Genomic DNA, 25,135 nt, shown 5'->3' on the forward strand with positions numbered 1-25,135 from the left:
AAGCTCATGACTTTCCCGGCAAGGACAAGTGCCCAGGCAGCTCAACCCAGTCTAGCTATTTTTATTATATTAAGAATATAAGATACAATTGTTAAGTCATTGGAGGGAATCTGTGTTACTTTTTGCATGTTCCATGAAAAAACCAAACTTGTTACTCATATCTGTTACAGTGGCAGTAGAGTGGTTCATATACACATTGAAATCCATGTCCGACATCAGTTTCCACATGCATAGTGCACCATCCTGCCCAAAATACAATGTAGATATGATCTGGATAGCAGTTATCATTACCTGTTTGTGTAGTACTTTCAGAGAGATGAAAGAGTTACAGAAGTCAAACAACAGAGCCCCCAAAATAAAAAAAGTCCTTCCTTGTCCCACAAGCCACAGAGATGGCTTCTATTTAAAACCAGTCCTCACAAAAGAGCATAAATTTTATCCTTGATGCTTGAAGCTCAAGTATTTACACAGGGAATTTAGACTCTTCACTTGTGGTTTTGGCAAAAGCTTCACACAAATGTTTTGCACTGGTGGTCTCTTAGCCATTTTAGATAAACGCCAAAATCAAATGCAGTCCTTGCAGACTGGAGCACTGGATGCTGTGCCAAGGATGAAGTATCCCCGTTTGCCTCACATGTGTAGCTGTCAGATCAACATACAGACCTGGTTTCCAAATAGGGACTCTCAGGGTAGAGAGGCTCCCTTGGAAATTGTTGCATGTTTAGGGTCAGAGGGAGCATGGATAAATATTTCTCCTTGCTGCTACAGTGTCAGTTCCTATAGAAAATGTTGTTTTTTTCCAGGGTTGGAGGGAACACAGATAAATATTTCTCCTTGCTGCCACGGTGTTTGCATGTATCTGCAAGGCGCACGCTCATGCACAGCCAGAGATGCCACCATTTAGAAAGAGACCATTTGCCAGAAGGTACCCCACAATTAGCACACATATTTCCTGATATAAATACAGGGGGAAACTGTGGTTTTTGATCTACCACTGTGCGGTAACTATTGGCAAATGCCAGCTTTTTAATGGCGACTACTCCACCACATATCTTCATTTAGAGACTGCCCTTGATTAGTAGCTACCCTTTAGTTAATAACTAAGTGGTAGGCATAGTTTTAAATGGAGGGGTTAGGATTCCCAGTAGATGGAAAGTAGTGCCATTCACTAAGCTTCCTTTTAAACTCTGCTAATTCATGCCAGCCAAAAACATGACTTCTACATGATTGCGTGTGTGTGTCTATGTGTCTGTATTTGTGCAGGTGTATGTCGATATTTAAGACTTGTATCTTAGTTTTTCAAAGCCACAGAGTTCAGTTTGGATTAGTGCCAGGAGGAACAAGCGCTTCCAGTGGAGCAGGGGAAAACTTTTAAATACAGCTTTTAAATGGCAGGTTATTCCTAGAGGGGTTAAAAATAAATAATACGGTTGGAGGTTACAATATCATCTTTTAGCTGCGAGGAAAAAGGTTGTTCCCTTCCTCGCAGGCTCAGTAGGGAAGCAGCCTGCATAATCGGGGCATGCAAAATGCACAACTGGCCGCAGCTCAAGCGGGAAGGCAGAACGCGGCCGCCAAGGCTTCCTTCTGGGAGCTCGGCTCCTGGCACCTCGCTGGAGCCATTTGAGCTCTAAGTCACCTCACTTTGTCCAGGCTGGTGTGTGGAGCCTGCTTCAGCAGCGGCTCGGCAGAAAGCCTGCCCAGTTTTGTGTCATCTCAGTGCATTAACACAGCCATAAAACAATAATCCCCCTTTTGATTTGGTCCCTGAGCAAGCGCTGGTGGCGACTGGTGGTGACGTCCTCTGCCTCTGACTCTGCTCCGTGCCAGGGCTGGCCATCCCCCACCTTCACCCCACTCCATGCATACCACAGGCCCCCAGCCTGGGTTCATGGGTCCCCCAGGTCTCTTCTTATTCTTCCCCTGTCCAGTATGAGCCCGGCAGCCTCAGCCAGACACAGAGAGGGGTTCAGACCAAGTGTGTCGTGCGTTAGGCAGCCAGCCCCCGCCTCACTTGTTTCCGCTGATAATGCCTCCTCTGTCCCTTCAAACTTAGATCCGACTGACAGTTTTTTCTATTGTTTTTTCTCCAGGGCCGTCCAGGCCTGCAAACCTGCCGGGGGCTCCCATAGCTGCCTCCTCCCACCCTCACACATCCGTGATCACGTCACCTCTCCGCGCATTGGCCTCCCTCCCGCCCTGCCTTAGCCTGCCCTGCTGTGGTGCACGTGCAGTCTCAGTTGGCGGGACTCAGACTGAGATTCAGACTGAGACGTCAGGCACATTTGGATGTCATTGTCAGTTGTCAGGTAATAGAAATACTTTTTTTTTTGTTGCTATCTGAAGGTCAGTAGTGCTGCCAAGTGATGTCGTCTTTGTTGTGGGAGAGCTGCCTTTGCTGGGTCGCATGGAGAAGCCAGAGAAAATGCCTTAAACCCCTTTCCTCCATCCCTCTTTACTCTGGAAGAGGATTGGGAGTGGGAAAGGGCATGTGATTCCCTCCATTTGCCCATCCCTCCCTTCCTGCCTGCCCACCCTCGGTTGTCACCCGCAGCCACTGCCGGGCCGTTTGTGCCATGTTGTTAACAAATGTCTGAGACTCCTCACAGAACGTGATACCCCAGTATCAAGATTTCATCTCTCTGGGATGCTTATCTTAAGCTTAATTGGATAACATTTAACATCTGAGGTATTTTTATTTCACTCTATTTTTTTTGCCCTCCCTCCTCAATCATTCATATTAAAGGCTCTCCTCCGTATCCATGTGCACACAGGGTGTATGTGCTCCATGCTGTTTTCTCCCTTGCCTTGAGAAAATGCTCCTTGGTAACTCACCATGCATCCCTGGCCTCTACCCCATCAGCTTTTCTTTTCCTTTATTCCTTTTGGATGCCTGGCTTTTGTCACCACAAGGAGGGGAAAGTAACGTGAAAATGAAGGCACACCAAGCTAGCCAAAGAGAACGCGGACATATTGTTGCCAGACCCCATCATTTCAGACCCAGTGATCTCTTTGAAATCAGTGGGTGTTTCTGAGTATGGCTCAGTTGCAAGACTGGGTTTATGGTGAACTGCAGGCTGGAAAGGTGAAAAGCAGTGGGGGTTTAAAAAAAATACAGATGTGGCAAAATCCACAAATGTTTATGGAGTCTCACTGTGGTGGGCCAAACCCCACAGCTCTCATTCATGATAACATGCATGTAGTTTTAATAGGGAGTTCCCCAAATGATTCTGGATAAGTAAAGTGTGAGGACTAGAGGATTTAGAGAGAAAGCAATGACTGTCAGCAGTAAAGCCTTTGGGAAATAGCTCCTCATTTCCCCCCTGAAGCTGGCAAAACTTTGCTGTGCTCAGCTTATTCCTTCCACAAGTAGTGGTACCACCTGGCTACAGTATGCTGTATCTAATGAGAATATCCCTGTACATCTCTCATTGATGTAATAAAACAAGACAAAAAGATTTGCAAGAAATTTAAATTTGTGTCTTGGAAACCCTTGTTCTTGAAAGATAAAATATTCTCAGGAGGAGGCTCTCTTCAGGGTGCCGTTTCAACCTTGGGTGAAGCTCAGGGCATGCAGAGAAGGCTCCTATGCTGCCTGGAGGATGCTCAGCTTGCATCCATGTGCTTGCACTGGAGTGCAGGCATTGGGCTTGCAGCAATGTGCTATGTGGTGAGGTGCTGTCAGTGCATCTGCGGGTTTGGTTAGATTTTCTGCCGTGTTCACTGTGGTGGGGGATGCTGTTTTAATCAAACAGCTTCGCAGCCTTGGTAGATTGACCAAGTGGCCTGGGATGGATGTTGAGACAGGTTCTTGCAAATGGTGAGCATTGGATCAGAAAGTCAGATAGCTCCCCCACCTCCTGCCTTCCCTCCTCCCAGTAACCAGTAAACCAAACTGGAACTTATCTCCTGTTTTGCTGTTCTCTGTCTTCACTGGTGTAGACTGTACACATGTGCTTTTGGTACTCAGGTAGTTGTAACAGTGAACTGAATGCCCTGGTTCCCTATTGCTTCTGATGCCAGTAGCTAGTGGTAAGGGAAGCAAGTACAACTAAAAATAGAAAAGGAAGGAAGGAATAACTTATTGAAGAATGTGGGAAGGTGAGGCTTTTGTACTTTGCGTACTTTGAGTTCTCACTTTGGAGTTCTGTGCTGTGAGTTTTCAGAATTGCCTGTTTGCTGGGAGAGCGATGCCAGCTCTGTGGAGAGAGAGACCTGTTATCATGGCTTCCTGTAATTACTGCTGCAGTCTGCGGCACTTAGAGAATAGGTTATATCAAAGTGCATGCTACATGTTTATGACAGTAGTTGGTCAAGGTCTGCTTGAAAGAAACATTTTCTTCACATGAAAAAGGAGATTATGTCTGCTTAACCCTTTCTTAGCTCACATAGAATTCACTGTACGTGAGCCTGGCCATGGTTTAAACCCCACGGCAAGGGTTATGGGATCTTTCTGTCCCCCAAAATATTTTGTGGAAATGAAAGCAAAATGAATTCTTTGTGTGGACTAATAATCTAGTGACAATCCCTGTATTGTGCCCTCTTTTTTAATATAGACATTTACAGTAGTCTCCTGCTCCAGCTTTAGAGATCAGCTTGTCTCTCTGACTTGATTAGCCTTTTATTCTGTCAGCCCTGTTCTTCCTTCTGAGGAATTGTTTCCTTCTTTGAACAAAAACCATCAACAGTTCTCGCCTCTCCTCATCCTTCATTGTTTCTTACCTTTCCTGTTTTTCAGCATTCATTTAATTCAGGACCTGGAGTTTTTCTGTGCAGTTCTCAAGCAGGCTGCGACTCTGAAGGCTTGAAGTTGCAGGTACTCCCAAATCTCTGCTGGGCACTCAGAAATAAGGCCCTCAAGAGTCCCTCACAGCAGTTTGTGCTTGAGAATCTAAACTTCTGGAAGCCAGTGGGATTTGGGGTACACATGTGTGAAAAACTGCATTTGGAAATCTCCGACCTAGATAAGAGTAATCATCCGGGATGCTGAGTAGCATTCAGTCGTGCACAGAGGAACTCATGCTGCCTCATCCAGAGCTGTTAGTGATCTTTACAAAATGTGCTGCTGATAGTGGTTTCAATCACAGTAAATGGTGCTGGGACATCTGCTTGGATGTCCACTGTGCTTCTCGGCTGGTGCTGGTCGTGGTCTCCTCGGTATTTGTTCAATTCTTTGTATTCAGGGCACCACAGGATGAGGAATTTGCAATTAAAGGTCTATATTTTTCCATGCGATTAAAAAAAAAAAAAATCTACCACTGGTTCAAGCTCTCTCTCAATCTATTTATTTATTTATTTTTTGCCTCAGAGGCTTTTGTCTGTTGAATTGGGTTCTCCTGTTTAAATGTTTTTAGTGCCTATTTAATTAGAAGTTGGAATAGAGTAATGAAACTCACAGGGTTGTGTAGCTTGGATCTAAAATATAAATGGGCAAAGCATTCATTTTGCTTTACCCCTTGCCAGATTAGGGTGCTTTTTTGAGCCTGCTTTTTATTTCATTTCAATGAATTGCAACTGCTCAGAGTAACTGTAAAACACACACAGGTTTTTTTGCATAACAGAGACATGCAAATGATTGTTGAGAGACGTAATTATGTAAAGAAAAGTATATGCCTGTATGCGTGCACACATACACTGCGATGCTTTTTGTGGGGCTATTTTTTCACAATACATCTTCATAAGACTCTTTTTATGATGCTGATTTATTAATATTGTACATTAAGGCTTAAATTGTCAAAGCTGCCTAAGAGATTTGGATGCCCATTTGCCATTAAAGTTAACGAGAAATGAGCATTGAAAATCTCAGTGCAGAAGTGCATGGCACTTTACAGTGTGCTCTCCAAAGAAAAAAGTCCCTGCCCTGAAGATACTGTGGTGCAAAAGCCCCAGAAACAGGATTGTAATCGGCATAAGACAAAAGGGATTGTAATCACACAGAGAATAATTTGTCCCCTGTGCCTGCATTCAGATATATACCTGATCCAAAATCTTTGGACCTGGGCCTATGAGTGAGGGTTTTATATACCCCTGTAAAGATAATTAAATCTGTCTAATACACATATATTCATCTAACCAGTGAATCTGCTTCCTTCCCACATGTAGGCTGGTGGAAGGAGGTGGAAAGCAATTAGATACTTAGTTGCATATGTGAAAACAGCAAGTGGGCATGGACAGCAATGATTAATGGACAGGGCTGTGTAGTTTAAAGTCTAAAACAGAGGAAAGCATGGGGCCATAGCTCAGAAGAGAGGAACAAGCTCCTGCTAATTCAAGGAATCAGCTGTATTAGTCGTTAGGACATTCCGAAAATCACAGTCATCTTGTAAAGTTAATATCAATTTACTTGGCTACTGAAAATCTACTTACTGCTTCATTTAACTAGTCTGGTGTTTTCTTGGCAAAGGTTAACGTGACAGTAAAGATAAAAGCAGTCCCTGTAAGTAAATAATAGGTTTTTAAAAGAATACTTTTCCCTCCTTCTATTATATCACCATATTAATTTTATGTTGGTTTTATAACTGGAGTCAGCCAATAAGAGGAGCTAGATTAGACCACCCTGCTGTAAAAAGCTTGATGCAATTAATACAGTCTGTCTAGAAAGCAGTATTATTTCAAAAACTTTTATGTTAATGATATGGTATGCACTCGGCACATTTCTTACTTGAACAAGAAGCAAGCTTTTGTTCACTCCAGACTGGGTTTTATTAACACAGGAGGATCAATGGAAAACAAAACAGTAATCAGACCAGAGAATGCAAACTCATCCAGGAAAAACCTCCTAACTCATCATGTCCCAGGACAATGGCTCATACTCTACTCCTCATTTTTTGTTCAGTGGAATCTCAAAAAAAAAAAAAAAGGAATAAAAAAGGAGAAAAAAAGAGTGCACAAAAACTTGATTTCTGTTTAGTACTTTTTGAGAGGAGAAAGGGAACTGGGTGTAAGTGTTTGAAGGCAGACAAAGACCTATAGTTTCCCGGAGACCCTTTGTAAATGTATCTTTTCATTTTGCTGCGTAAAGAAGAGATTTGCATAAAGTGCTGGCTAGGGAAAGATCCCCCTATTAGTCATAGTTACATGTATTTATTTACTTTAGTGAAATATTTAATGCATGCTTTGCTAGAACTGACTTAGTGGATGGTACTTACAGAGTGCAAGGGTATGTGAGAGATGTACATACTAAAGCCAGTAATGCATCATCTGAGTGTATTCATCCGTCTTTACACCTGTCTGTCAATCTATGTGTTCATCCATTTACCCAAGTATTAAAATCATATGTGACCTGCTGTCTATGCAGCTCTCCGTCTCACCAGATATTAAAATCAGATCCAAACTCAACATAGGTGGGTCTAACAGAGACTGATTTTTTGACTGAATGATGTGTTTGTCAAGAAGCAGCGAAGGGACCTTGAGATCACAAAGAGGTGACTAAAATGAGGGTGCTGCATGGGCCAGGGTCACTGGCAACGTGAGCATGACTGCGGCTTTGTTCTAGGCAGATGGCCGATCACTATAACTTTGTAAGTCCTAATTATGTCAAGTTAAGAACCAGAAGGAGCAACAGTGATATTTAAAGGTGCTTTAAAGTGGATGCTTGCCATTTCCAGACATCCCAGGAAAAAAAGAAAAGCCCTTAATTGCAATAGTAATGGGTGGAACTGAGTCTGGCAATCCTGGGACAAAATGGTTCAAGGCAACATTGCCTGCAGTAAGGACAATGGCTCCAACATTGAGAGAGTTAACTCGATCGCATACCACTGCACTGAGCCCAAGAGTCTGAACTCTTCAAACGCTCCAAATGGAGAGCTAAATCAAAGAATCCTGTTTCAAATCCATCCAAGATGTTGCTGTTTTTCTCCTCTGACAGGAGAAGCATTTGGAAGTGCAGTTTCTTTCTTTTTTTATAGCTGTCTTAAAAAGGAGTTTGGATGTTTAGCACAGCTGGTGCTCATTACATTATGCACTATCAATAAAATAGCATGTGTAATTAATTTTTAATGCAGTGCTGTATGCAGCGCTTTAAAGCAGTTACTGTATGGGGAGAGCTGACACCGGTCACTGACATCAGAAATATTGAAATAGAGGGCTAGATTTTGCATTTTTAAAGGGTGTATGTGTGAGTGGGGGAAGGGTAATTCCCAGCCAGCAGTTTTCTGGCCACAGTCAAATTTAAAAATATAGGAACAAGATGGATGAAGGTGATTTTATAATTTGCTTATTGGAATGAATGATTTTATTTCCTTTTTGAGTTTGCTGAGCGATGGCTGGATTAGGAGTAGGCGACTTCAGAGTATAGGTAAGCACCAGGGCAGCACACAACAACTGATCCATCTTTGTTAAAGCACAAACAGGCTTTGGTGGTATCAGGTGGGAGATGAGGCAAAAAGGGAGCTTATGAGAAAGCAGTGGAAGGCCATTTCTGTTCTATCTCATTCAACAGTTTTGTTTTTTCTTTAAGGGCTCTTTTTTTGTGCTTTCTTGTTCCCAGTAGTAATAACCCCCATTTTTTTCCCCCTTGATTCATTAAACATTTGGAAGTATTGATAGTTTGGAAGGGAGAGTGTAGCTTAGTTGCAAAGAGGCACCACTGATGGTAAGGTGCCTGCTGCTCTAACAGAAGACCCAAGCAAATTAGAGTCTTCTTTTTTTCTTCGTGTTTGTGCACTACTTTCCATAAGATAGCAGCATAAATGAAGACTGCTTTAATGGGGTGCAGTAGGCAAGGTTTGGGCACCATCTATCTTTCGGCACCATTATGTCCAGAAACACCTCGATTGTCTGAAGGAGGAGCAGACCTCCTCTTGAAGTTGTAGCATGGTGCATGTTTGTATTCAGCAAAGGGACAGGAATGGCTTTCATGTTTCTAATGCAGAGTAATCATTGGGGGTGGTTTGCAGTATGGGACCAGCATCTCCCCTGCTACCACTGCTTTCCCAGCCGTTTTCAGGGAGTTGAATGCCTCTTGGTGAATAATTCCTAAATAGAGAAGAAATCAACTGCAGGAAGAGAAGGAAGGAAGCAATCACCTAAAAAGCAACAAAATTAGGGGTAGTGCTTGTCAGGTGCCTTGCTTTTTGGTTGGGCAATGCACCAGTTTTGTAAGAGCTGATTTTTTTTTTTATACACATGCATGAGGCATAAATGTTTGCAATTATTCTTTCTTTCTCTCAGTAAATTGCTGTTCCTTTGTACATAACATATGCTAAACAGTTCACTTGTACAGCCTCACCTGGCATATTCAGGATGGAGTTTCCTCCTGCCCCTTCAGCAGTAGCTTTTTGTTATCACTTTTCTTCTCGCTTTCTGTCAGATTTGTGCGGACGTGTTTGTGTGTCTGAGCCAGGAAGTGAATTGGCCTGTTCAGTTTGTGAGAAAAGAGATAAATCTCTTGTGCACAAATATAATGCTCAATGTCAAAGGAAGTAGGGCAGGCTATGGTGTATGGCGTAGGTAGTTGTGATGAGAACTGCTCTTGAGTTCACAAGCCAGAGCGGGAAAGGTGGAGGCAACAGAGAGGCGTTGTACATTTTGTAGTGAAATTGCTTTGTTTTATTTTATTTATTTTAGAGGAATTGGATCATTTATTCCTGGAGTGACTCAGGTTTAGGCCAGAGAACTGAAAAAAAATTACCCCGTGTCCCTCCAGAGCTGTCTAATTCAGAGGACCTGGGCTCTTTTTTATTTTTCTGAATGCTTCATAAAAATAGATGAAAGGAAGAGTTCTGTACTCAGATGGGATGCTTTATGTTCAGAAAGGGATTTGAGTCAAAGAAGCCATGCTGATGCACCTCGCATGTACCCCACTGGACTTCTGTGTTCTGCATGTTGGTCCTTCTATCTGCTGAGCAGTAAACATCTGAGCAACTGTTAGCAACATATGTTTTTATGCTGTTTGCTCTCTTTTGGACAGTCTTTTTCCAAGCATTTTTGCAGTATGCACAGAAATCTGGTAGGCTAGTGTACAGTACATGCCTTTGGTATCTTTATTTTCATCTTGTTTTTGTCTAAATCAAATCATTTCTATGGGTCCCTGTTCCAGCTAATGTAACCTGCCATAGCACAGGGGAAGTCAGGTTCAATGAGACACTAAAACATGCCCTTGGAAGGAAGCAGGCAAAAATCCCATGTAGCAAAGGCTTACATTTTTTATGAATTCAGCTGTATGAGTCAGAGGTCCTGGGACTTCTGGAATGAGGTTAATGCAGGCACTAAGCAAGGAGTTGGGGAGACATAGCCGCTGGAATTGTTCCATGAAACGGTGCTTTGTAAATTAGTGTCTTTGCTATTAACATAAAGGATCTCTGGTTAGAGAGGGGCTGGTTTGCACAACATACCTGAAGCTTTTATGCTTGTTTAAACATCACTTGGCTATTTGAAGCCAACTGTAAATGTATTATTTTCAGTACATCCCCTGGCAATGTGAGGGGAGCATCCCATCCTTTCTGTGTATCAGTCTGTCTCCTTTTATGTCCTGTATTGACCTAGATTACTTCACGTGAGACACAGATCTAAACTTGATCTTTATGTCTCTTCCATGGCTGCGTGACAAATGTAGTGCTTCCAGGGTGTGCTGTGCCATGCCAGCAGTCCACTGAGAGATGGGCTAGGGGCTACCTAGGGATGCTTGGCTGAGCATCTTTCTATGAGGTGTTTTCTGACTTCAGTGGTGTTATACTCTTCTTCCAGCTGTGAACATGGTCTATGGAATTCCAGGATGTACAGAGATTTAAATAATAATCATAGTATTGTTGGTAAATACGTAGCATTTAAAACTGTCCACGGTGATCAGGGCAAAACCCAAAAATTCATGGAACCTTGTAAGACCTCAGCATGGCACCAGTGCCTTTTGCCTGCTGGAGAACCAGTTTTTTCATTTTGCATCTTCTAACAGAGTTTTGGGTTATTTTCTCCACTCTTCTGGTTGAACAGGGAGAGAGTAAGTTCATTCGTTATGGCACAGACAGGCTCATAATGCAAAGTATGTCCAAAAATTAGATCTGAGTGTTTACAGATTGATTAATCCAAATCCTCTATAAAAATGTGTGAACTGTTGAGTAAACTGGAAACAGGATCATTTTGGTCCTACAGTGAGAACAAGATTAGCAAGTAACTTTACTTTCCTGTAAAACCTTATTAAAAAAAAAAAAGGCAATTATTTTTCTATTTTTTCTGCTTTCTCCTCAAACTGACCTGATACTTCCGTTGTAAATTTGAGGTAGAATCTTAAAAGCTCTGTAGTCTATTGAAGCCAAACACTTCACTGTCATTATCAAGAGAGACATAGAATAGTTGTAAAATGATCCTATGAAATTGCTGTAAACTCCTTCCCAATTTCCTTCGTACCTTCCCTGCCCATTTTCCACACAGAGTGTTGTGAAATCTGCATTGATGCTGCCCCTGCCTCCATCACCACTGTCCCCGTTCATTAGTGCAGTTGAGCACTAATAAACCGTCTGAACTCTTCCCATATTTAAAGCTCTCTAGCCAGCAAATCTTCCCTTCTGCTCTTCCCTTTTCCAGAAAAAACCCAATGGTCAGGGTTTGAGGTGGCCACTTGAGATATAATTTTAATTCTGTGGCCTGGTATCATCCAGAGCTGTAAGAGAGAGCAAAATTGTGTGAGACAGTACCACCACTGCTTAAATAATTTGCTCCCTGCCCTTTTCTGCTAAGTTTGCCAGGCTGTGTCTTGTGATTATAAACTGAGATTTCTTAAATTTGTTTTCTCCTTAATAGGTAAAGATGAGTGAATGCTGTTTCTCACTTTCTCCTCACTCTTTCTTCACAGATGTCTTTGCTCTCTGGGGCCAGCTGGCACTGCTGGGGAGGTATTACCCAGGGGATTTCATTGCCCCAGGATTAGATTTCCCCATGTACATGGCAGCATGGAGCTGTATTGCATATAGCTCCCTCCCACAAGTCCCAGTGAGTCACCATGCTGCTTGCTGGGCTGTCTGATGGGAACAAGATGCTCTGTCCCTGGTCACCCTGGACATGGAGCTTCTGCCCATCTGTACCTTTCCTTTCCCCTGCTCTACCCTAGACATTCATATCTCTTTCTTTTTTTTTAATATATCATTTCAGCTTTGCTATAAGGTAGGTCCTTTATTCATGCTGTCACTGCCAGTGGTCCCTGCAGTAACAATTGCAGCATTTTTTTTTACTAAAACTCAACTCCAAAGTCAATTTGCTGGTTTTAGTGGTTTTGGGGTCTTTTTTTTTTTCCCTTCTTTAAAATTAACATTTTTTTAAATGGAAATGACTGCTGAAAGTAAACACAGCTTGCAATGTACAGACTTATTGGGCCAGCACAAATTTCCTTAATAAGCTGGGGTATGTGTATGTGCGTGCGCGTGTGATTTTCCCCTTTAAACCTTGGAATAAGAGTGCTGTCTCTTTAAATCCTAACTCAAACTTTACTGGCGATTTTACAGGGCCTGGTTTCATTTATAGTGGAGCCAGACTTGCTGTGTGAGAGCCGTCCGCATGCTGGAATTAGTCTTAAGCTCGCTTCTGTGGCGTTGCCAAATTCCATGTTTGTGTTTTATTTAGAATTCTTTTCACGGCCAGTCGAATCTGTTCAGGCACACATAGGCAGTGTTGCGCCCCATGGAGAAAATAAGCAAGTTTGCGTTTTCTTTGGCATAGGCCATGGCCACAAAAGACTGTGGTCTAAAAAAACATTTTTTAAAAGCTATTTTAACCCATAACAGATGTATAAAGTAGGCACACGCATGCCAGCTTCCTTAGTTTTAATTAAAAAATAATTATGGCTTTAATGGGATGCTAGTGACAAATTTGGATGAATGGTGGGTGACATTATCTCAAGGCTTGCTTCAACTTATAAATTAGTGCATTTCTCTTGGCCAGTGGTACAGATGAAATTAAACGAAGGAACAGATTAATATTTCTTAAAGTTCCATTGAACCAAATGAAAAATCAAATAAAATAAAAAACCAAGGCCCCTTCCTCCATCTCTGCCTCAGATTCCCTTTTGCACGAGACCACAGAACACAGAGGAACGGTTACTTTCTCTGGCTGATAAATGATCTGGCCAGCGATAAACTGGACTTAAGTTTTCAAGGTACCTGTCCCTTTTGTAATTTCATATTGGTAGCCACACCAGCAAAGTATTGTGATTAATGTCAGCTGGTGCTTCCATTTATAACCACATCTGACTAGCTAACACGGTACCTCCAAGCCAGGGAATCTTAAATATAAACCTATTCCTATATATTGCATGTTGCAATGGTTCTCTCTCCATACCTTGACTAACTCGCTACAATGCTGGCCATGATTTCTCACATCTTTAGGCTATTTTCAATTTGGGGCTCACCAGACCTGGGCTAGATGCACAGGCTTGCATAGGCAACAAGAGTTTATATTTATGAAGAAATAAACAAAGGAGTAATAAACATGTAATGAGCTAACCCCAGATGCTATCTCTACTGTTATTAGTCAGGTGCATGTAAAGTTGAGGAAAGGAGAGGAAAGGATCAGCCTGAAAGGCTCTGGATATTGAAGGGGGAGAGGTGTGATGGGTTCACTGGAAAAAGTGTCTTCCTCCTTCCCATGCAAGCCTCCACCCCACCCACTGTCACCTTGAATAGGTGCTGAGAAGAAAGGCGATAAAGCAGCACAGCTTTTCAGGGCATGCAGCAGAATCACATTTCCTCTAGACCTGCTTGCCCCACTCTGGTTCTTTCCAGCAGCAAAGACAGCCCAGCGTGGGATGGGGCTTTCTGGATGGGAACAGATGATCAGCTTTATGATCTATGGCACAGGCAGATGAGGATCATTTTGTTTCCTGTTCTCCGATGTATTCGTTCAGGAGACTTCTCATCTGCTTAACATTTAGCTCCCATTGTGAAAAACAACCCTGAAATGCTTCTGATACATGTAATCTAAATGGGGAGAGCTCTTCTTCACTTACACAGTGCTAGTTTTCTGTAACTAACATGTTGAATTTTTTCCTTATTAAAAAGTAAAAGTGACTTTTGGGAAAAGGAAATTGAGGAAAGAGAGAGAGAGTATGAGGTGCTTGGTGGATAGCTGTGCACCTTCCCCTTTGTCTTGTGATCTACAAATGTTTTACTACTAATTTCCACGCAAATGTGGCAGGGTCCCCCACCTTGCTTGCTGAAAGCTGTCTGCCATGTTAAGCTGGGGAAATCCAGGAAAAGGAAACTGATCTGCTCGGTTTGAGCCAGTCTGGAGAATTTGAGCTACTCAGGGAGATCCGTTTGATCCCTCGGGGAGGGCAGTGTCTTTTCTTGATGTGCAGGATGTCCATTGCCTGAAGCTGAACCAAGCCAGACTCTCTAAAGATACAATTCTTAGGCTTTGTTTAACTGCAGCAAAAGAGAGATTTTCCTTTGTCGATTGAATGAGGATTTCTGTGGTAACACTTCCCTGCGCTTGAATTCCTCATGAGTGAAAATGAAGCTCCAGCATTAAAAACATGAGTCATGCAGTGCAGATGAGAGTAATTTTTGCATTCCTGGAATTTTTGGAAGGGAAACATTACATTCACGATAATCCTTTCAATTATACCTTATTGCTAAAATAATCCATGAGGCATTCAGCAGTAGAGCCCTCTGCTATTTGGTTACAGTCGAGGCTTTGAAAATAGCACCTGAAAGCTTTTAGACTCCTGTGTGTCAGTATCTTAATTTTCTTTTTATGTTGCTGCACACAGGATGGCCTGCCATCCTTTTTATTTACTCCTTAGGAATTTTTTGTTTAATAAATAAGGCTAATTTGATTTGTTCTGATCTGTCTCAAGTATCTAATTGCTGCTGTTGAGAATGATTAATGTCCAGTTGAAAGGATTCCATATCTATAAATGAGAACTGAAAGCAGATGTTAGTTTGATGAACGTGTGCTGCCCATTCCTTGTCTTGCTCTGCCACAGAGAGCAGGCTGCTGAGATATTGCTATCTATCAAAAGAGAGATGTTAGATGCCAAATACAGTTCAGAGTCACACACCAATCATGAGTGGAGTGAACAGTTAACAAATAATGTATCCCAGGTAGGTTTTTTTCTCTGCTTGTGAAATATCTGTACACAAGACACATTATCCTCAAATTGTCAGAAGTACTTGATGAACTCTAGTTCGGGGGAATGCACTGTGAATTGATGACAACCAGGACTTTGAGTTTTCACTCAAGGCGTAGTGTTGGTATTTTGTCCAAAGGCAGGTAATTTCAGTTTCCAGTGCTATTGCATGCACAGTGCTGATTCTGGAGTTAATTCAACCCATGAAAAAGCCCCTGACAAAACCAAACCAAAGCTGATACCGTTCTCTTTGCCGTTTGTGGACTGGCTAGTTGCTCAAGCATTTCTGGCAAGCCAGACCAAATTCTTTTCAGAGTTCGCTAGCTTGAGTTCATGCAGATCTGTGGAGAGCAGACAGTAAAAAGAGCAAAAGAAGCAAAAGACCGAATTGCCTGGCCACAACATCAGGTTTTGTATCATCCAGGCAACTTTGGCATACACCTGCACACAATAAGCACAATAACTTTTTAGATAAAAGTTGGCACAAATGGGATCTTTCTCCAGGGACTCTCCAATTTAGTAATGATGCTTTACAGTCCTTTCACAAGCAGTGCTCTCCAGTGCTCTCTGGGCTACTGGGCTTCACCATCCCAGCCAGTGTGTAACAGCAAGTTAGCAGCCAGTGCATGGAGGAGAAATTTTGGACAAGGGTGAGCATTTCTGATAATGACAGTAGGATTGGCAGTGTTTCCAAAAAAAAAAAAACAAACAAAAAACCCAGAGACCACTTGCTTTTTAAAACATCTTTTAAAAATATTTCTGATAGTTTTAAAATCTTCACCAGTATTACTGTGAGCAAAAGAGAAAAAACAGGTTAACAGATTTAGTCACTTTGATTTTTTTGTGTGTGTGTGTGTGAAATAGCCTTTGCATTTTTACTGTTTGTTAAATCACTATTCAGGTAATGTCTATAACTAGAAAACTATTTCACAGGTGGACAGACGGAGATGTAAAGACCAACACAAATCTTCCTTGCTGTCAATAAATCAGGCTGACTTTGGATGTGTGTGTGGCAGGAAAGGGAAAGAGAGAGAGCAGGGGAGATGGAGGATAAAAGGGACAGAGAAAGGACTTGGAGTCATGGAGAAGGATAGGTACTGGCATCCCAGAGCTCTCTCTATGACAGCTTCTGTGCTGTAATCATGTCAAAATTACAACAGAGTACTTCCAGTGTGACACACTGTTCCCCTGGAACCTGAATAGGAGAGTCTAGATACAGCAGCCATGTGAGAACAGAGGAGAGACTGCTTTTTCAAGATGTTTTTTCCATTTGGCATTTAACTATAACAGTATTAATTCCAAATATAACTATTTCTTAAAATCCATGTGTTTTGTTTCATAGATGGTACTGAACTGAGCAGTGAGACTTTTTCAGTTAAAGTAACTATATTTTGCTGGATAAAGCCTGGCCTTTTAGATTGTTTCTGATTATTTTTCCTGACCTATATCTACCTGGCTGTGCTATAATGTCAATAGTTCCCAGCTGATAGACCTCACAAAGTGACTGGAAATCAGAAAGTGGACCAAAATAAAGTAAATGGTAACTTTCTCCCTATCAGGAGATACTTTCAAGTTATTAAAAAATAAAACCTGATTTTTGTCTTTCTCCACCCTCTTCTTAGTTTTTTCTTTTTTCTCATAGGCAAGAAATGGAATTGGTGCAAATATGACTGTCCTAAATTAGGCTTGTGAGATACTCATGTGGCTGATATCATTACTGGGCAGGCTGTAGTGCATGACAAACTTCATTTCTGTGGAGAAAGCCAGGACTGAAGTCAAGAGATGGGGCACAACTGACCATGTAGTTGAAAATATATGTTGCAATTTCTTTTGATCTAGTCTCTTTACGTGGGGTAGAAGGGAATATCTTTGAGAAACTGTTTAAAGGGAGATTTCTTTTTTAATATGGTGGCTTTCCTCATTACAATGAACACAGCCTGCGGAATGAGCTGTAAGTGTGTAATTTTAGCAGGACAGGGCTTGTCCACAGGATTTTATTGTTTCTGGAAGTGGTCATTTGAGCAAGTACACATGTGCTATGAGTAAGTATTGGTTTGCTCTGGCTGCTTCTTAGGTTTTCCTATGAATAAAGGTGTGCCTGGCCCTGGGCAAATTGTGGAACTCCCTCGTGTTGGCAGCAGGAAGGTGTGAAGGGGTTGGGAACTTCATGTGCAGCTCATAGCTCGGTGCAGATCTGAGGCTCAGCATCAGGAATCTCATGTTTGCTCTGCACGGACAAATACTCTTTTAGCCTTACACAACTGCAGGCATGGCTGTGAGGTTTAATCATGCATCTAAAATCAAAGGAAAACACCGCACAGGGAGTGTTCCTTGGAAAAAGCAGCTTTAGGAGACCAACAACAGGCTCTCTTTACAGGTAGAAGAAAACAAATCATTCCTGTCTAGAGGTTCCCTGAGATACCAAGGAAAGGACCCTGTGTCTGGCTAAAATAGGAAAATCCAGGTTGAAAAATATTATGAGAGGATTTGAGAATTTGCTGTATGCTTTTATTGTTATCCAGTGAAAAGCATTAATAACAAAGGGAGATCCTTTAATTTCAGGTCCCATTTCCTACAGTTTGGGAAATCTAAATCCAAGCCTCTGTTGAATTTTCCCTGTGAATTTTCTCCATGAAAACTCTCCCACAAACTCAGTAAGGAATTCCAACTCTTCACTCTCTGATGGGAGCATTATAAGGATAAAGATGTGGAAGTTTCTGAAGTGCTCAAATACTGAAATAATAAAAAGTTACAGAAGTATATAAAATAATTGTGAATAATTTAGGCTAATTTCTGATGAAATGCTCATCCAGGGCTTTATTGCATGTGATGTAAATGAGACTGAGGGCCATTGATAATGATTGATGTTTATCCAACTCTTACTGTGTTTAAAATTCTCACAAGCATGTAAGCGGTGGCACTGTTACTCCTCTCTGTGAAAACAGTGGATCAAATTGTGCTCTCAGGTACAGCAGCTCAAGACCATTGCAGATTACACTACTGGAAATCAATGGGGTTGCACATTTGTAACTGAGATCAGAATTTGGCTTGGCCTTGTGCGGTGCTCTCTGTGTTAATTCTTGCATCTGAACCTGGAAGAAACGGCTTTTTTATTACAGCAGTGCTTGAAGAGACCCCAGGAAAGTAAGGTGTAAATATCAGAGGCTGCCAACAGCTAGTGGCAGTTTCAGCCTAATAAACTGGAAGTAAATAACTTGGTGATTAGCTGGAATTGGCAGGCCACTTAAACACAGCACTGACTGGATACATGGTTTTCCCTGTTCACACCTTAATACTATATCACAGCATGGATGGATGCCTGGAAGATATATGAGCCTCAGCAGAACTTGTTCTGAATCTACCTTGACACTTCTATTTGTAAATAATCTCAATGATAATACCAACAAACAACAATAAGTACTTAGCTAGAACCTTTTATCCTAAGGAGCCCAGAGCACTTCTAATTTGAAGAGTGAGCAAACAATAAATAATGAAATCCAAGTCATTACAGCAAGGGTAGTTTTGTAGTTCAAGTGGTGAACTGGGAAGACAGTGGAAATTGGGGTTTCTTGCTGCTGCTGTCACCACACAGTCCCTCTGTGAAGGCGGCTAACTAACTCCCTTTCCCCCCAGTGTGTGTCTGTAGTGGGGACATGTGAGGCTTAGTCTCAGGCAAACAGTTATGTGGATAAAGCAAGCAGTGCAAGAACCTAAACAGGATTATTGTGAATAAACTTGTATGTTCAGAGAAATTGAACCTGTGGAGAGACACTCTAGGAAGATATATGATCACACAGCAAGAGAACAAATGAACTCTTTCAGGGCAGGACTTAGACGAAGTCCATGGAAATTATGAGGAAAATCAGTTGCTATTGATTCAGTGAACGTTAGGTCAGGTTTCTTGCTCCCTGACTGCCATTAAGTTGTATTTCAGGAGACAAGAGGACATTTTGGCAAGGACTGTAAGAGAAAACTTGGCACGGTCCACTCATTTTTACTATTGCCATGGTCCTGTCTCACTTCTCTAACTTCTTACATCTTCTGTACCGTAAGTAGCAAGAGAAGATTCTAGTGCAGTTGTCTTTTGCTGCCTTTCCGAGTCCTACTTTAAGCTCTAATACACTGGCTTACTTTAACATTTTGTTTCTCCACTGTGTTACTTTACTTTTTCCTTTGTGGTGATGAGGTCCCTGTTGCAAGGAGGAATTCCCCTCTCCCATGTAATAAAATGACCAGACTGAGTTAGCATTATGTTCTCAAAGAGGAAAGGATATAAAATACTCAAACAGTGCCAGGTTGTCTGACAGAATTAATACTTTACAGTATTGTGTCATTCCTGCAGCCTCTTCTTTTCAGTTACCCATCCCTCTTAGTCATTTCATTAGTCATTATTTCGGCAAGGGGTATAGCAATCTGGTTTGATTAGAAAGCAGCAGTCTATATTGTTCAGTTTTGTTACCTATGGTGGCGATCATGTTGACATGTAAATTTCTAAGAATTTAGGCTGTGTATGGGTCAGAAAGTGTAGTGCTTCTTGACTCCTTCACTCTCTGAAGTACACAGTTGTGGTGGTTTAGAAGTGGAGTGATAATCCTTAAAAATGCTGCAACTTGCCTGAGATTGTGTAGCATAGTTCATCTTTGTGGTTTCTCCTAATCAGCCCTCACAGGTGTGTATGACCATTTTACAGGCAGGAAAAAAACAAAGGGCTTGGGCACAAATTTGGTTAATAAGTTCCCAGCCTCTAGAAATCTGGTCTGGTCACGTTGCTACATGAATAACAGGCATAAAATGAATGTACAGTTGAAAGTGATTTGCTTTCGGTTTGGATTAGACCCATAATCCAGGTCAGCAGTTATCAAATTATCTTGCAGGAGGTAAGAGTATTTTGGCCCAAGGTAGTCAGAATTGAAATACATGACAAAATCTACAATTCCTGCTTAGGAGTGCTAAAACTTGGATATGGAGATACTGGAGTATTTCTGATCAAATCACGGGTTTTAATTTTTACTGTAATTGAGAACACGCAAAATAATTTTTTTTTTTTTTAAAGAGGGGACCTGAAAGATTTAAATGTAATTAATTTTGGTTTTTTGAGATTAAGTATTTAATACCTGGAGCATGCCGGGAAAACAAACCAGGGTTGGGTGCACAGTGTGAGCCTCCGGGTTTTGAAGAAGCCGGGAATCCATAATGGCTGCTTTATGTGCGTTTTCTTCATTTCTTCAACCTCTTGGGCAAAAGTCAGAGCTGTGCGCAGTATTTTGCGAGCAGACATGAGCTTGTTCTGCCCATGCTTCAAGCCAACTGGACCCAAGCCAACCTCCAGCGGAAGCTGTACAGCTGCGCGAGCGAGGATGTCGAGCCCCAGCCCCGTTCCTCTGCAGGGCTTGTTAGCTTGGGTTTGGGGTTCTACTAACCACAGCTACCTGTCCTCTGCCTTGGTGCTGGCTTGTGCCTGGCCAGGCTAGAGCGCAGGCGGGGTGAGCCTTTGTCAGCCTGCCAGATACCATGTAGACATACCCTTCCTCACCCTAGGCAGCAGTTTCTCAGGCACTTAATTTTCGTTGAAGTCAGCATGAGCGAACGTTAGTCACCTTGAGTAGTGGTTGCCAAAGGAGGTCCTTTGTGTAACGCATAGATTTAGCAATCTAGGCATTGACTTTGCATTACTAATGTTTGGTCTGCTTTCTCCCAGGCCTTTCCACTCTTGTGGTCACTGTCAACCCCCTTTCCTGCTAGCTGCTCCAGCTCTGTAATTGCATCTGACTGCAGTGATACAGTTGTCAGCCCTGAAGAAGTCTCTAGACTTTATTGCCATCCTCCCTCAGGCAATGCAGTTTGCCACCAGCCCTGAGAGGCTGGTTTGGAGTCTCTTGAAGTTGCTGAGATCTTGATAGTGCTTTATGGTGATATTGCTCTTTCTCTTCACCTTGAAGCGGGGAGTGGTGATTTAGCCAGAAGTGAACAAGTGACTTCAGCAAGCTGGTGCTTCTTCCCTATGGAGTATATTATATGTTTCACCCCAGAGGGTACAAACTATGGTTTACTGAGTGAAAAAAAAAAAAAAAAAGGTAAAAAGAAGTTGGTGTTGGCTCGTGTTTCTGAGTTGTCCAAGACCAATCAAAATTGGTCTCTGTAATTCAAGGAATTGTAAAAATATTATCTGTTACTAATTCACTAGTATTTCTTCCTGTTTGGCTCCTTGATGAGGAAACTTGAACTTCATAGTGATATAAAAGCTTGAAATTGCCCAGAAAAATTCTTCTCTCACTTTTTTCAGGTGCTAGCACTAGTGTTCTGAAAAAAACCCATATGATCTAGGTGTGAAAATGTCGTCTGTTAAACTCATCAGAAACTTCATGTTGACTTTTGTCAGGTTTCTCATAAGGATTTGCATCCTAAGAATTGAGAATAGCAAATGTTCACTTTGCATTAATTTTTAAAGTCTCAAATTGTGGTTTTTTTCCTACTGGAACTGAAACTTAAAATTTCTGAGAAATTAAACTTGGTTTTCAGTTTGTTAGACAAAACCATGATATTTTATATCTGATGACTTCTGGGTCAGTATCAATGCTGTTTCAACATTTTTCTCCCAGTCATTTGCAGTCTGACAAAAAGAGTTGAACGTGGATCTCGGGACTACTAAGGAAGGTTCCTGACTGCTTGGCAACTCTCTTTCTTCTCACTTGCACAGTCTTTCTATGAAACTTTGTTGAAACTCAGCTCTTAACACAGGTCCCATTAGCCATCAAAAATATTTGGTAAAAGTGGTCTGAGCCGCTCTAGTTCATGGTCTTCAAACTTGTTTTAACTTCAGCCATGTCAGATCTGTAAGAAAGGGTCTGCATAAGCCTGTGAAAAGAATTGGGCTTTACATGTTGACTACGTTGCTTGGCTGGTACAGTTATCCTCAAAGAGCTTTTTTAATGTGATAGACATAAGAAAAGCCTTTCCATTGTCTCTTCCATGTCCTGAGTTTCCCAGCTAGATTACAAATAGAATATGAAAGTCCAGACATGGGTCACTCAGCTCTGGGGTGTTACGGATGCCCTCTTAGATCTGTGAGGAAAGTGGTGGAAACATACCTTGTAGAGTGGATGCACTTCACAGTTGGAGAGATGTAACCTAATTTGTCAGCTATCACAAAACACTCATTTCATTTCCATTGCTACAGTTTTGTCTAGAACTGTTCAAACCCTGCAGGGTTCAGTTCACAAGGTTGTATGTGAGCTGAACCCTGCTCTCAGGTTGAGGAAGGGTGGGTGGAGAATCAAACCTTTCAAGTTTGCTTAGAGGGATGAATCTGAGAAATTCACACCTTCAGGACTCCTCATCGTCTTCCTCTACTCACATGTGCACTGAGCCCTTTTGTACTCTTTACTTAGGACTTAGTAGTGATCCTGGTAATTCTTTCCCTCTACTTGCATTTCTGGCTTTCTTTGCTGAGTCACCCAAAGCACTGTATAGTGCTTTCCTCTCCTCAGGGGCCCTGGGTGCTGCCACTAATCAGCTCTTGCATTGTTATAAAATGCATTCAGGATCTGCCCCGTGCTGGAGGTCGGCTCACTGGTGATTTGATCTTCTCTTGGTAATTCACATGTGGAATTTGTCTCTCTACCCAAATTTATGAAAGTATGGTTTATATTTTGTAGCAAATACAATAGAGATACAGTTCTGCTCAAGCTATTGAGAACACACACCAGTGTAATATTGTGGCTTGTTAAAGTTATTTGCTGCAGGATTCACATGCAAAAAAAAAACCAAAAACAAACAAAAAAAAAACCCCAAACCCCAAAATCCAGTAGGCAAAACCATATTAATATTCCATAGCCTTCATGAAGCATTTTTAATTCACAGTTTTGTCCCTATCAGTGCCCCTTTCTTTTCATATTAATTCCCAACTCCATTTCAGTGTGTTAGCCATATTCTGTTCTTGGTTACATCCAGTTGATTACCAGGAATTAAATTCTTGTAGTGGCAAAACATATGAAAGATGAGATAATAAAATAACAGGATTTTGTGTATACGTCTAATTACCTTAATGAGTTTATATATTTTTACTTTGGCTGTAGTGTTGTTTTAATGTGGCTCCTCAGCTTGGCACAAAGTAAGGCCCTTTCTTGCTACTTCCCGTAGGTATCCTAAGAAGGAATAATCCAAGCCTGTAGGGTGTTTTACCTGCACGGTCCACCTCACTTTTCTCACAGTGACAGTGTCATTTCTCCATTTAAGTGCAGTACAGAACATGTGGCTTTGAACATGTGGATTTTGCTGAAAGACAAACAGATTCCCTCTCCCCTTGATACTAGAAATAGCAATAGCACTGAACAGTCAAAATATTTCAGTCTCTCGTTCTAACTGTATTTGAGTGTGCCTGTGTTTCATGTTCTGTTATCATTGCAGGAAAGAATCCCCCATCCTTGATAGCTTTTTTTGGTGCTTATTGCAAAGATGAGAGTGAAGAAGTAAGGGGGAGCTCTTCCACAACAAATATCACTGCATGCTCTAGGATCTTTTGAAAAAAACCCCTTTTTTTATTTTTTTAAATTTGTCTTCCAACAGTCCTTATTATTAAGATATTCATTCTTATAAAGGGATGTTAAATAATTAAGCCTGTGGAAGGGGCAACATCAACAAATGCTGGAATACATTTAAATAATGAAGAACATCTTTAATTTGTACATGTAAAATAATTGTGAGCCTATGGCAGGTTAGGCATTCATATTTATTAAAATGTACTTGCCTCTGCTTTAGAGGAAGAAGGTTGTCTTTTCATATACTCTCCTTCAGCCTGAGCCACTTCAAGACTTCCTTCTCTTCAGTCAAAAAGAATCAATTATGTGTTGCAGTTGCTTCCCCCCAAAATACTTTGATTGCTTCATTTTGTTTTAGCTGAGAGCACTCAAGCCATTCCTCTTTATACAGGAGGGAAGAGGGGTGTAGAAATTACCCAGTCTGTAACCAAATAACCTGGCCTTTAGTGAGGATTCCTAGTGATTCAGAATATTGACAGCAATCAGGAGTCTCAGGCTGTTGAAACTTCCCCTCTAATTGAACTGGGAAAGGTAAACCAGTTTCAGTGCTCCGCACGCTGTAATTGCAATAATTTAATTTAGCTATTTAACCTGTAATTCAGTGGTATTTATTAAAGAGCATAGGAGAAAATGAGGCCATTAGGAGCCAGAGATGAATACATTGAAATGAAAATGAACACTTCTAACTGCTAGTTGACCTTCGTTTTGTAGCAGTTTTTATTAGGCTGGTCACGGTAATTACTGGTACGTGAATCACAGAGAAAAGTGAATAATTCTGTAATGAACATTTTTATTCATTATCTCACATTTTCAGGAATCAGAAAAGTATCATGTAAAAGTATCTCCAATGTTCTCCTTTTGTTTGTTTTCTGACAAATAACGGTTTGTGGACAATAGCCCAGTGCAAAGCATCACTCCAGTGTGAGAATTCATGTCATGCTGAATTGATAGGCCTGTGGTGTTCCACATGCAGCATGAGTGGAGACTGAGCAGTTTGTAAATCAAGCAGGAATCATATTATAAACATAGAACATGCTGGTCACCCATGTTAACAGTTAGGGGGGCACATTTTGGGTCAAAAGCTGAGGTATTAAAACTTCCCAGTGACTTGTGCTGAGCTCTCCGGGCTTGAGTTCTTTCACCCTGGCTCCTGCTAAGGGCCAGTTCCTCTGGGGATAGGTCTTTCTGACCATCAGTAAACTGTTTTGGGGAGCACAGTCAGCATCTGTGGAGGCTTCTGAAAGGTTTTTGTGAGGCAGGGGTGAGGCCAACACTACAGTGTGAGCAGGAGAGCATCCTCCTTTCCTCTTCTGCTTCAGCTCACACCAGCATTTCCAATGCCAGCCTAGCATTGGAGCGCCCAAGCTGCCTCCCCAGGGTTTGCCTCAGAGGAGAAAGGGTGGAGGGAAAGGAGTGGGTGGATCTGTGGTTCTGCTATGGTTACTCTAGGACTGCCATCTCGCTGGGGAGCAGGGGAGTGGATCAGCATCCTGTGAGGAAGTCCCTGTGGGAGAGAGCCCACACGCTGCCCCACACCAGT

General features: G+C 41.8%; 1 protein-coding gene across 6 annotated transcripts in view; it reads left to right on the forward strand.

The window, feature by feature from the left end:
• The window catches only part of BCL11B (BAF chromatin remodeling complex subunit BCL11B), a 96,594-nt gene that overhangs the window by 40,467 nt on the left and 30,992 nt on the right, over positions 1-25,135 (forward strand). For 4 of the 6 annotated variants that reach the window (XM_039381110.1, XM_027730856.2, XM_039381111.1 and 1 more), the window contains one exon: positions 2,094-2,309. The exons of the other annotated variants lie outside the window; for them this stretch is intronic. In XM_039381110.1, coding sequence (XP_039237044.1) covers positions 2,094-2,309 — 216 coding nt within the window. The remainder of the gene's footprint in view (positions 1-2,093; positions 2,310-25,135) is intronic. 6 annotated transcript variants of the gene reach the window in all.

This window comes from Pipra filicauda, unplaced genomic scaffold (assembly GCF_003945595.2).
Source record: "Pipra filicauda isolate LSUMZ 115617 unplaced genomic scaffold, ASM394559v2 scaffold212_size3012638_pilon, whole genome shotgun sequence".
NCBI classification, from domain to species: domain Eukaryota; kingdom Metazoa; phylum Chordata; class Aves; order Passeriformes; family Pipridae; genus Pipra; species Pipra filicauda.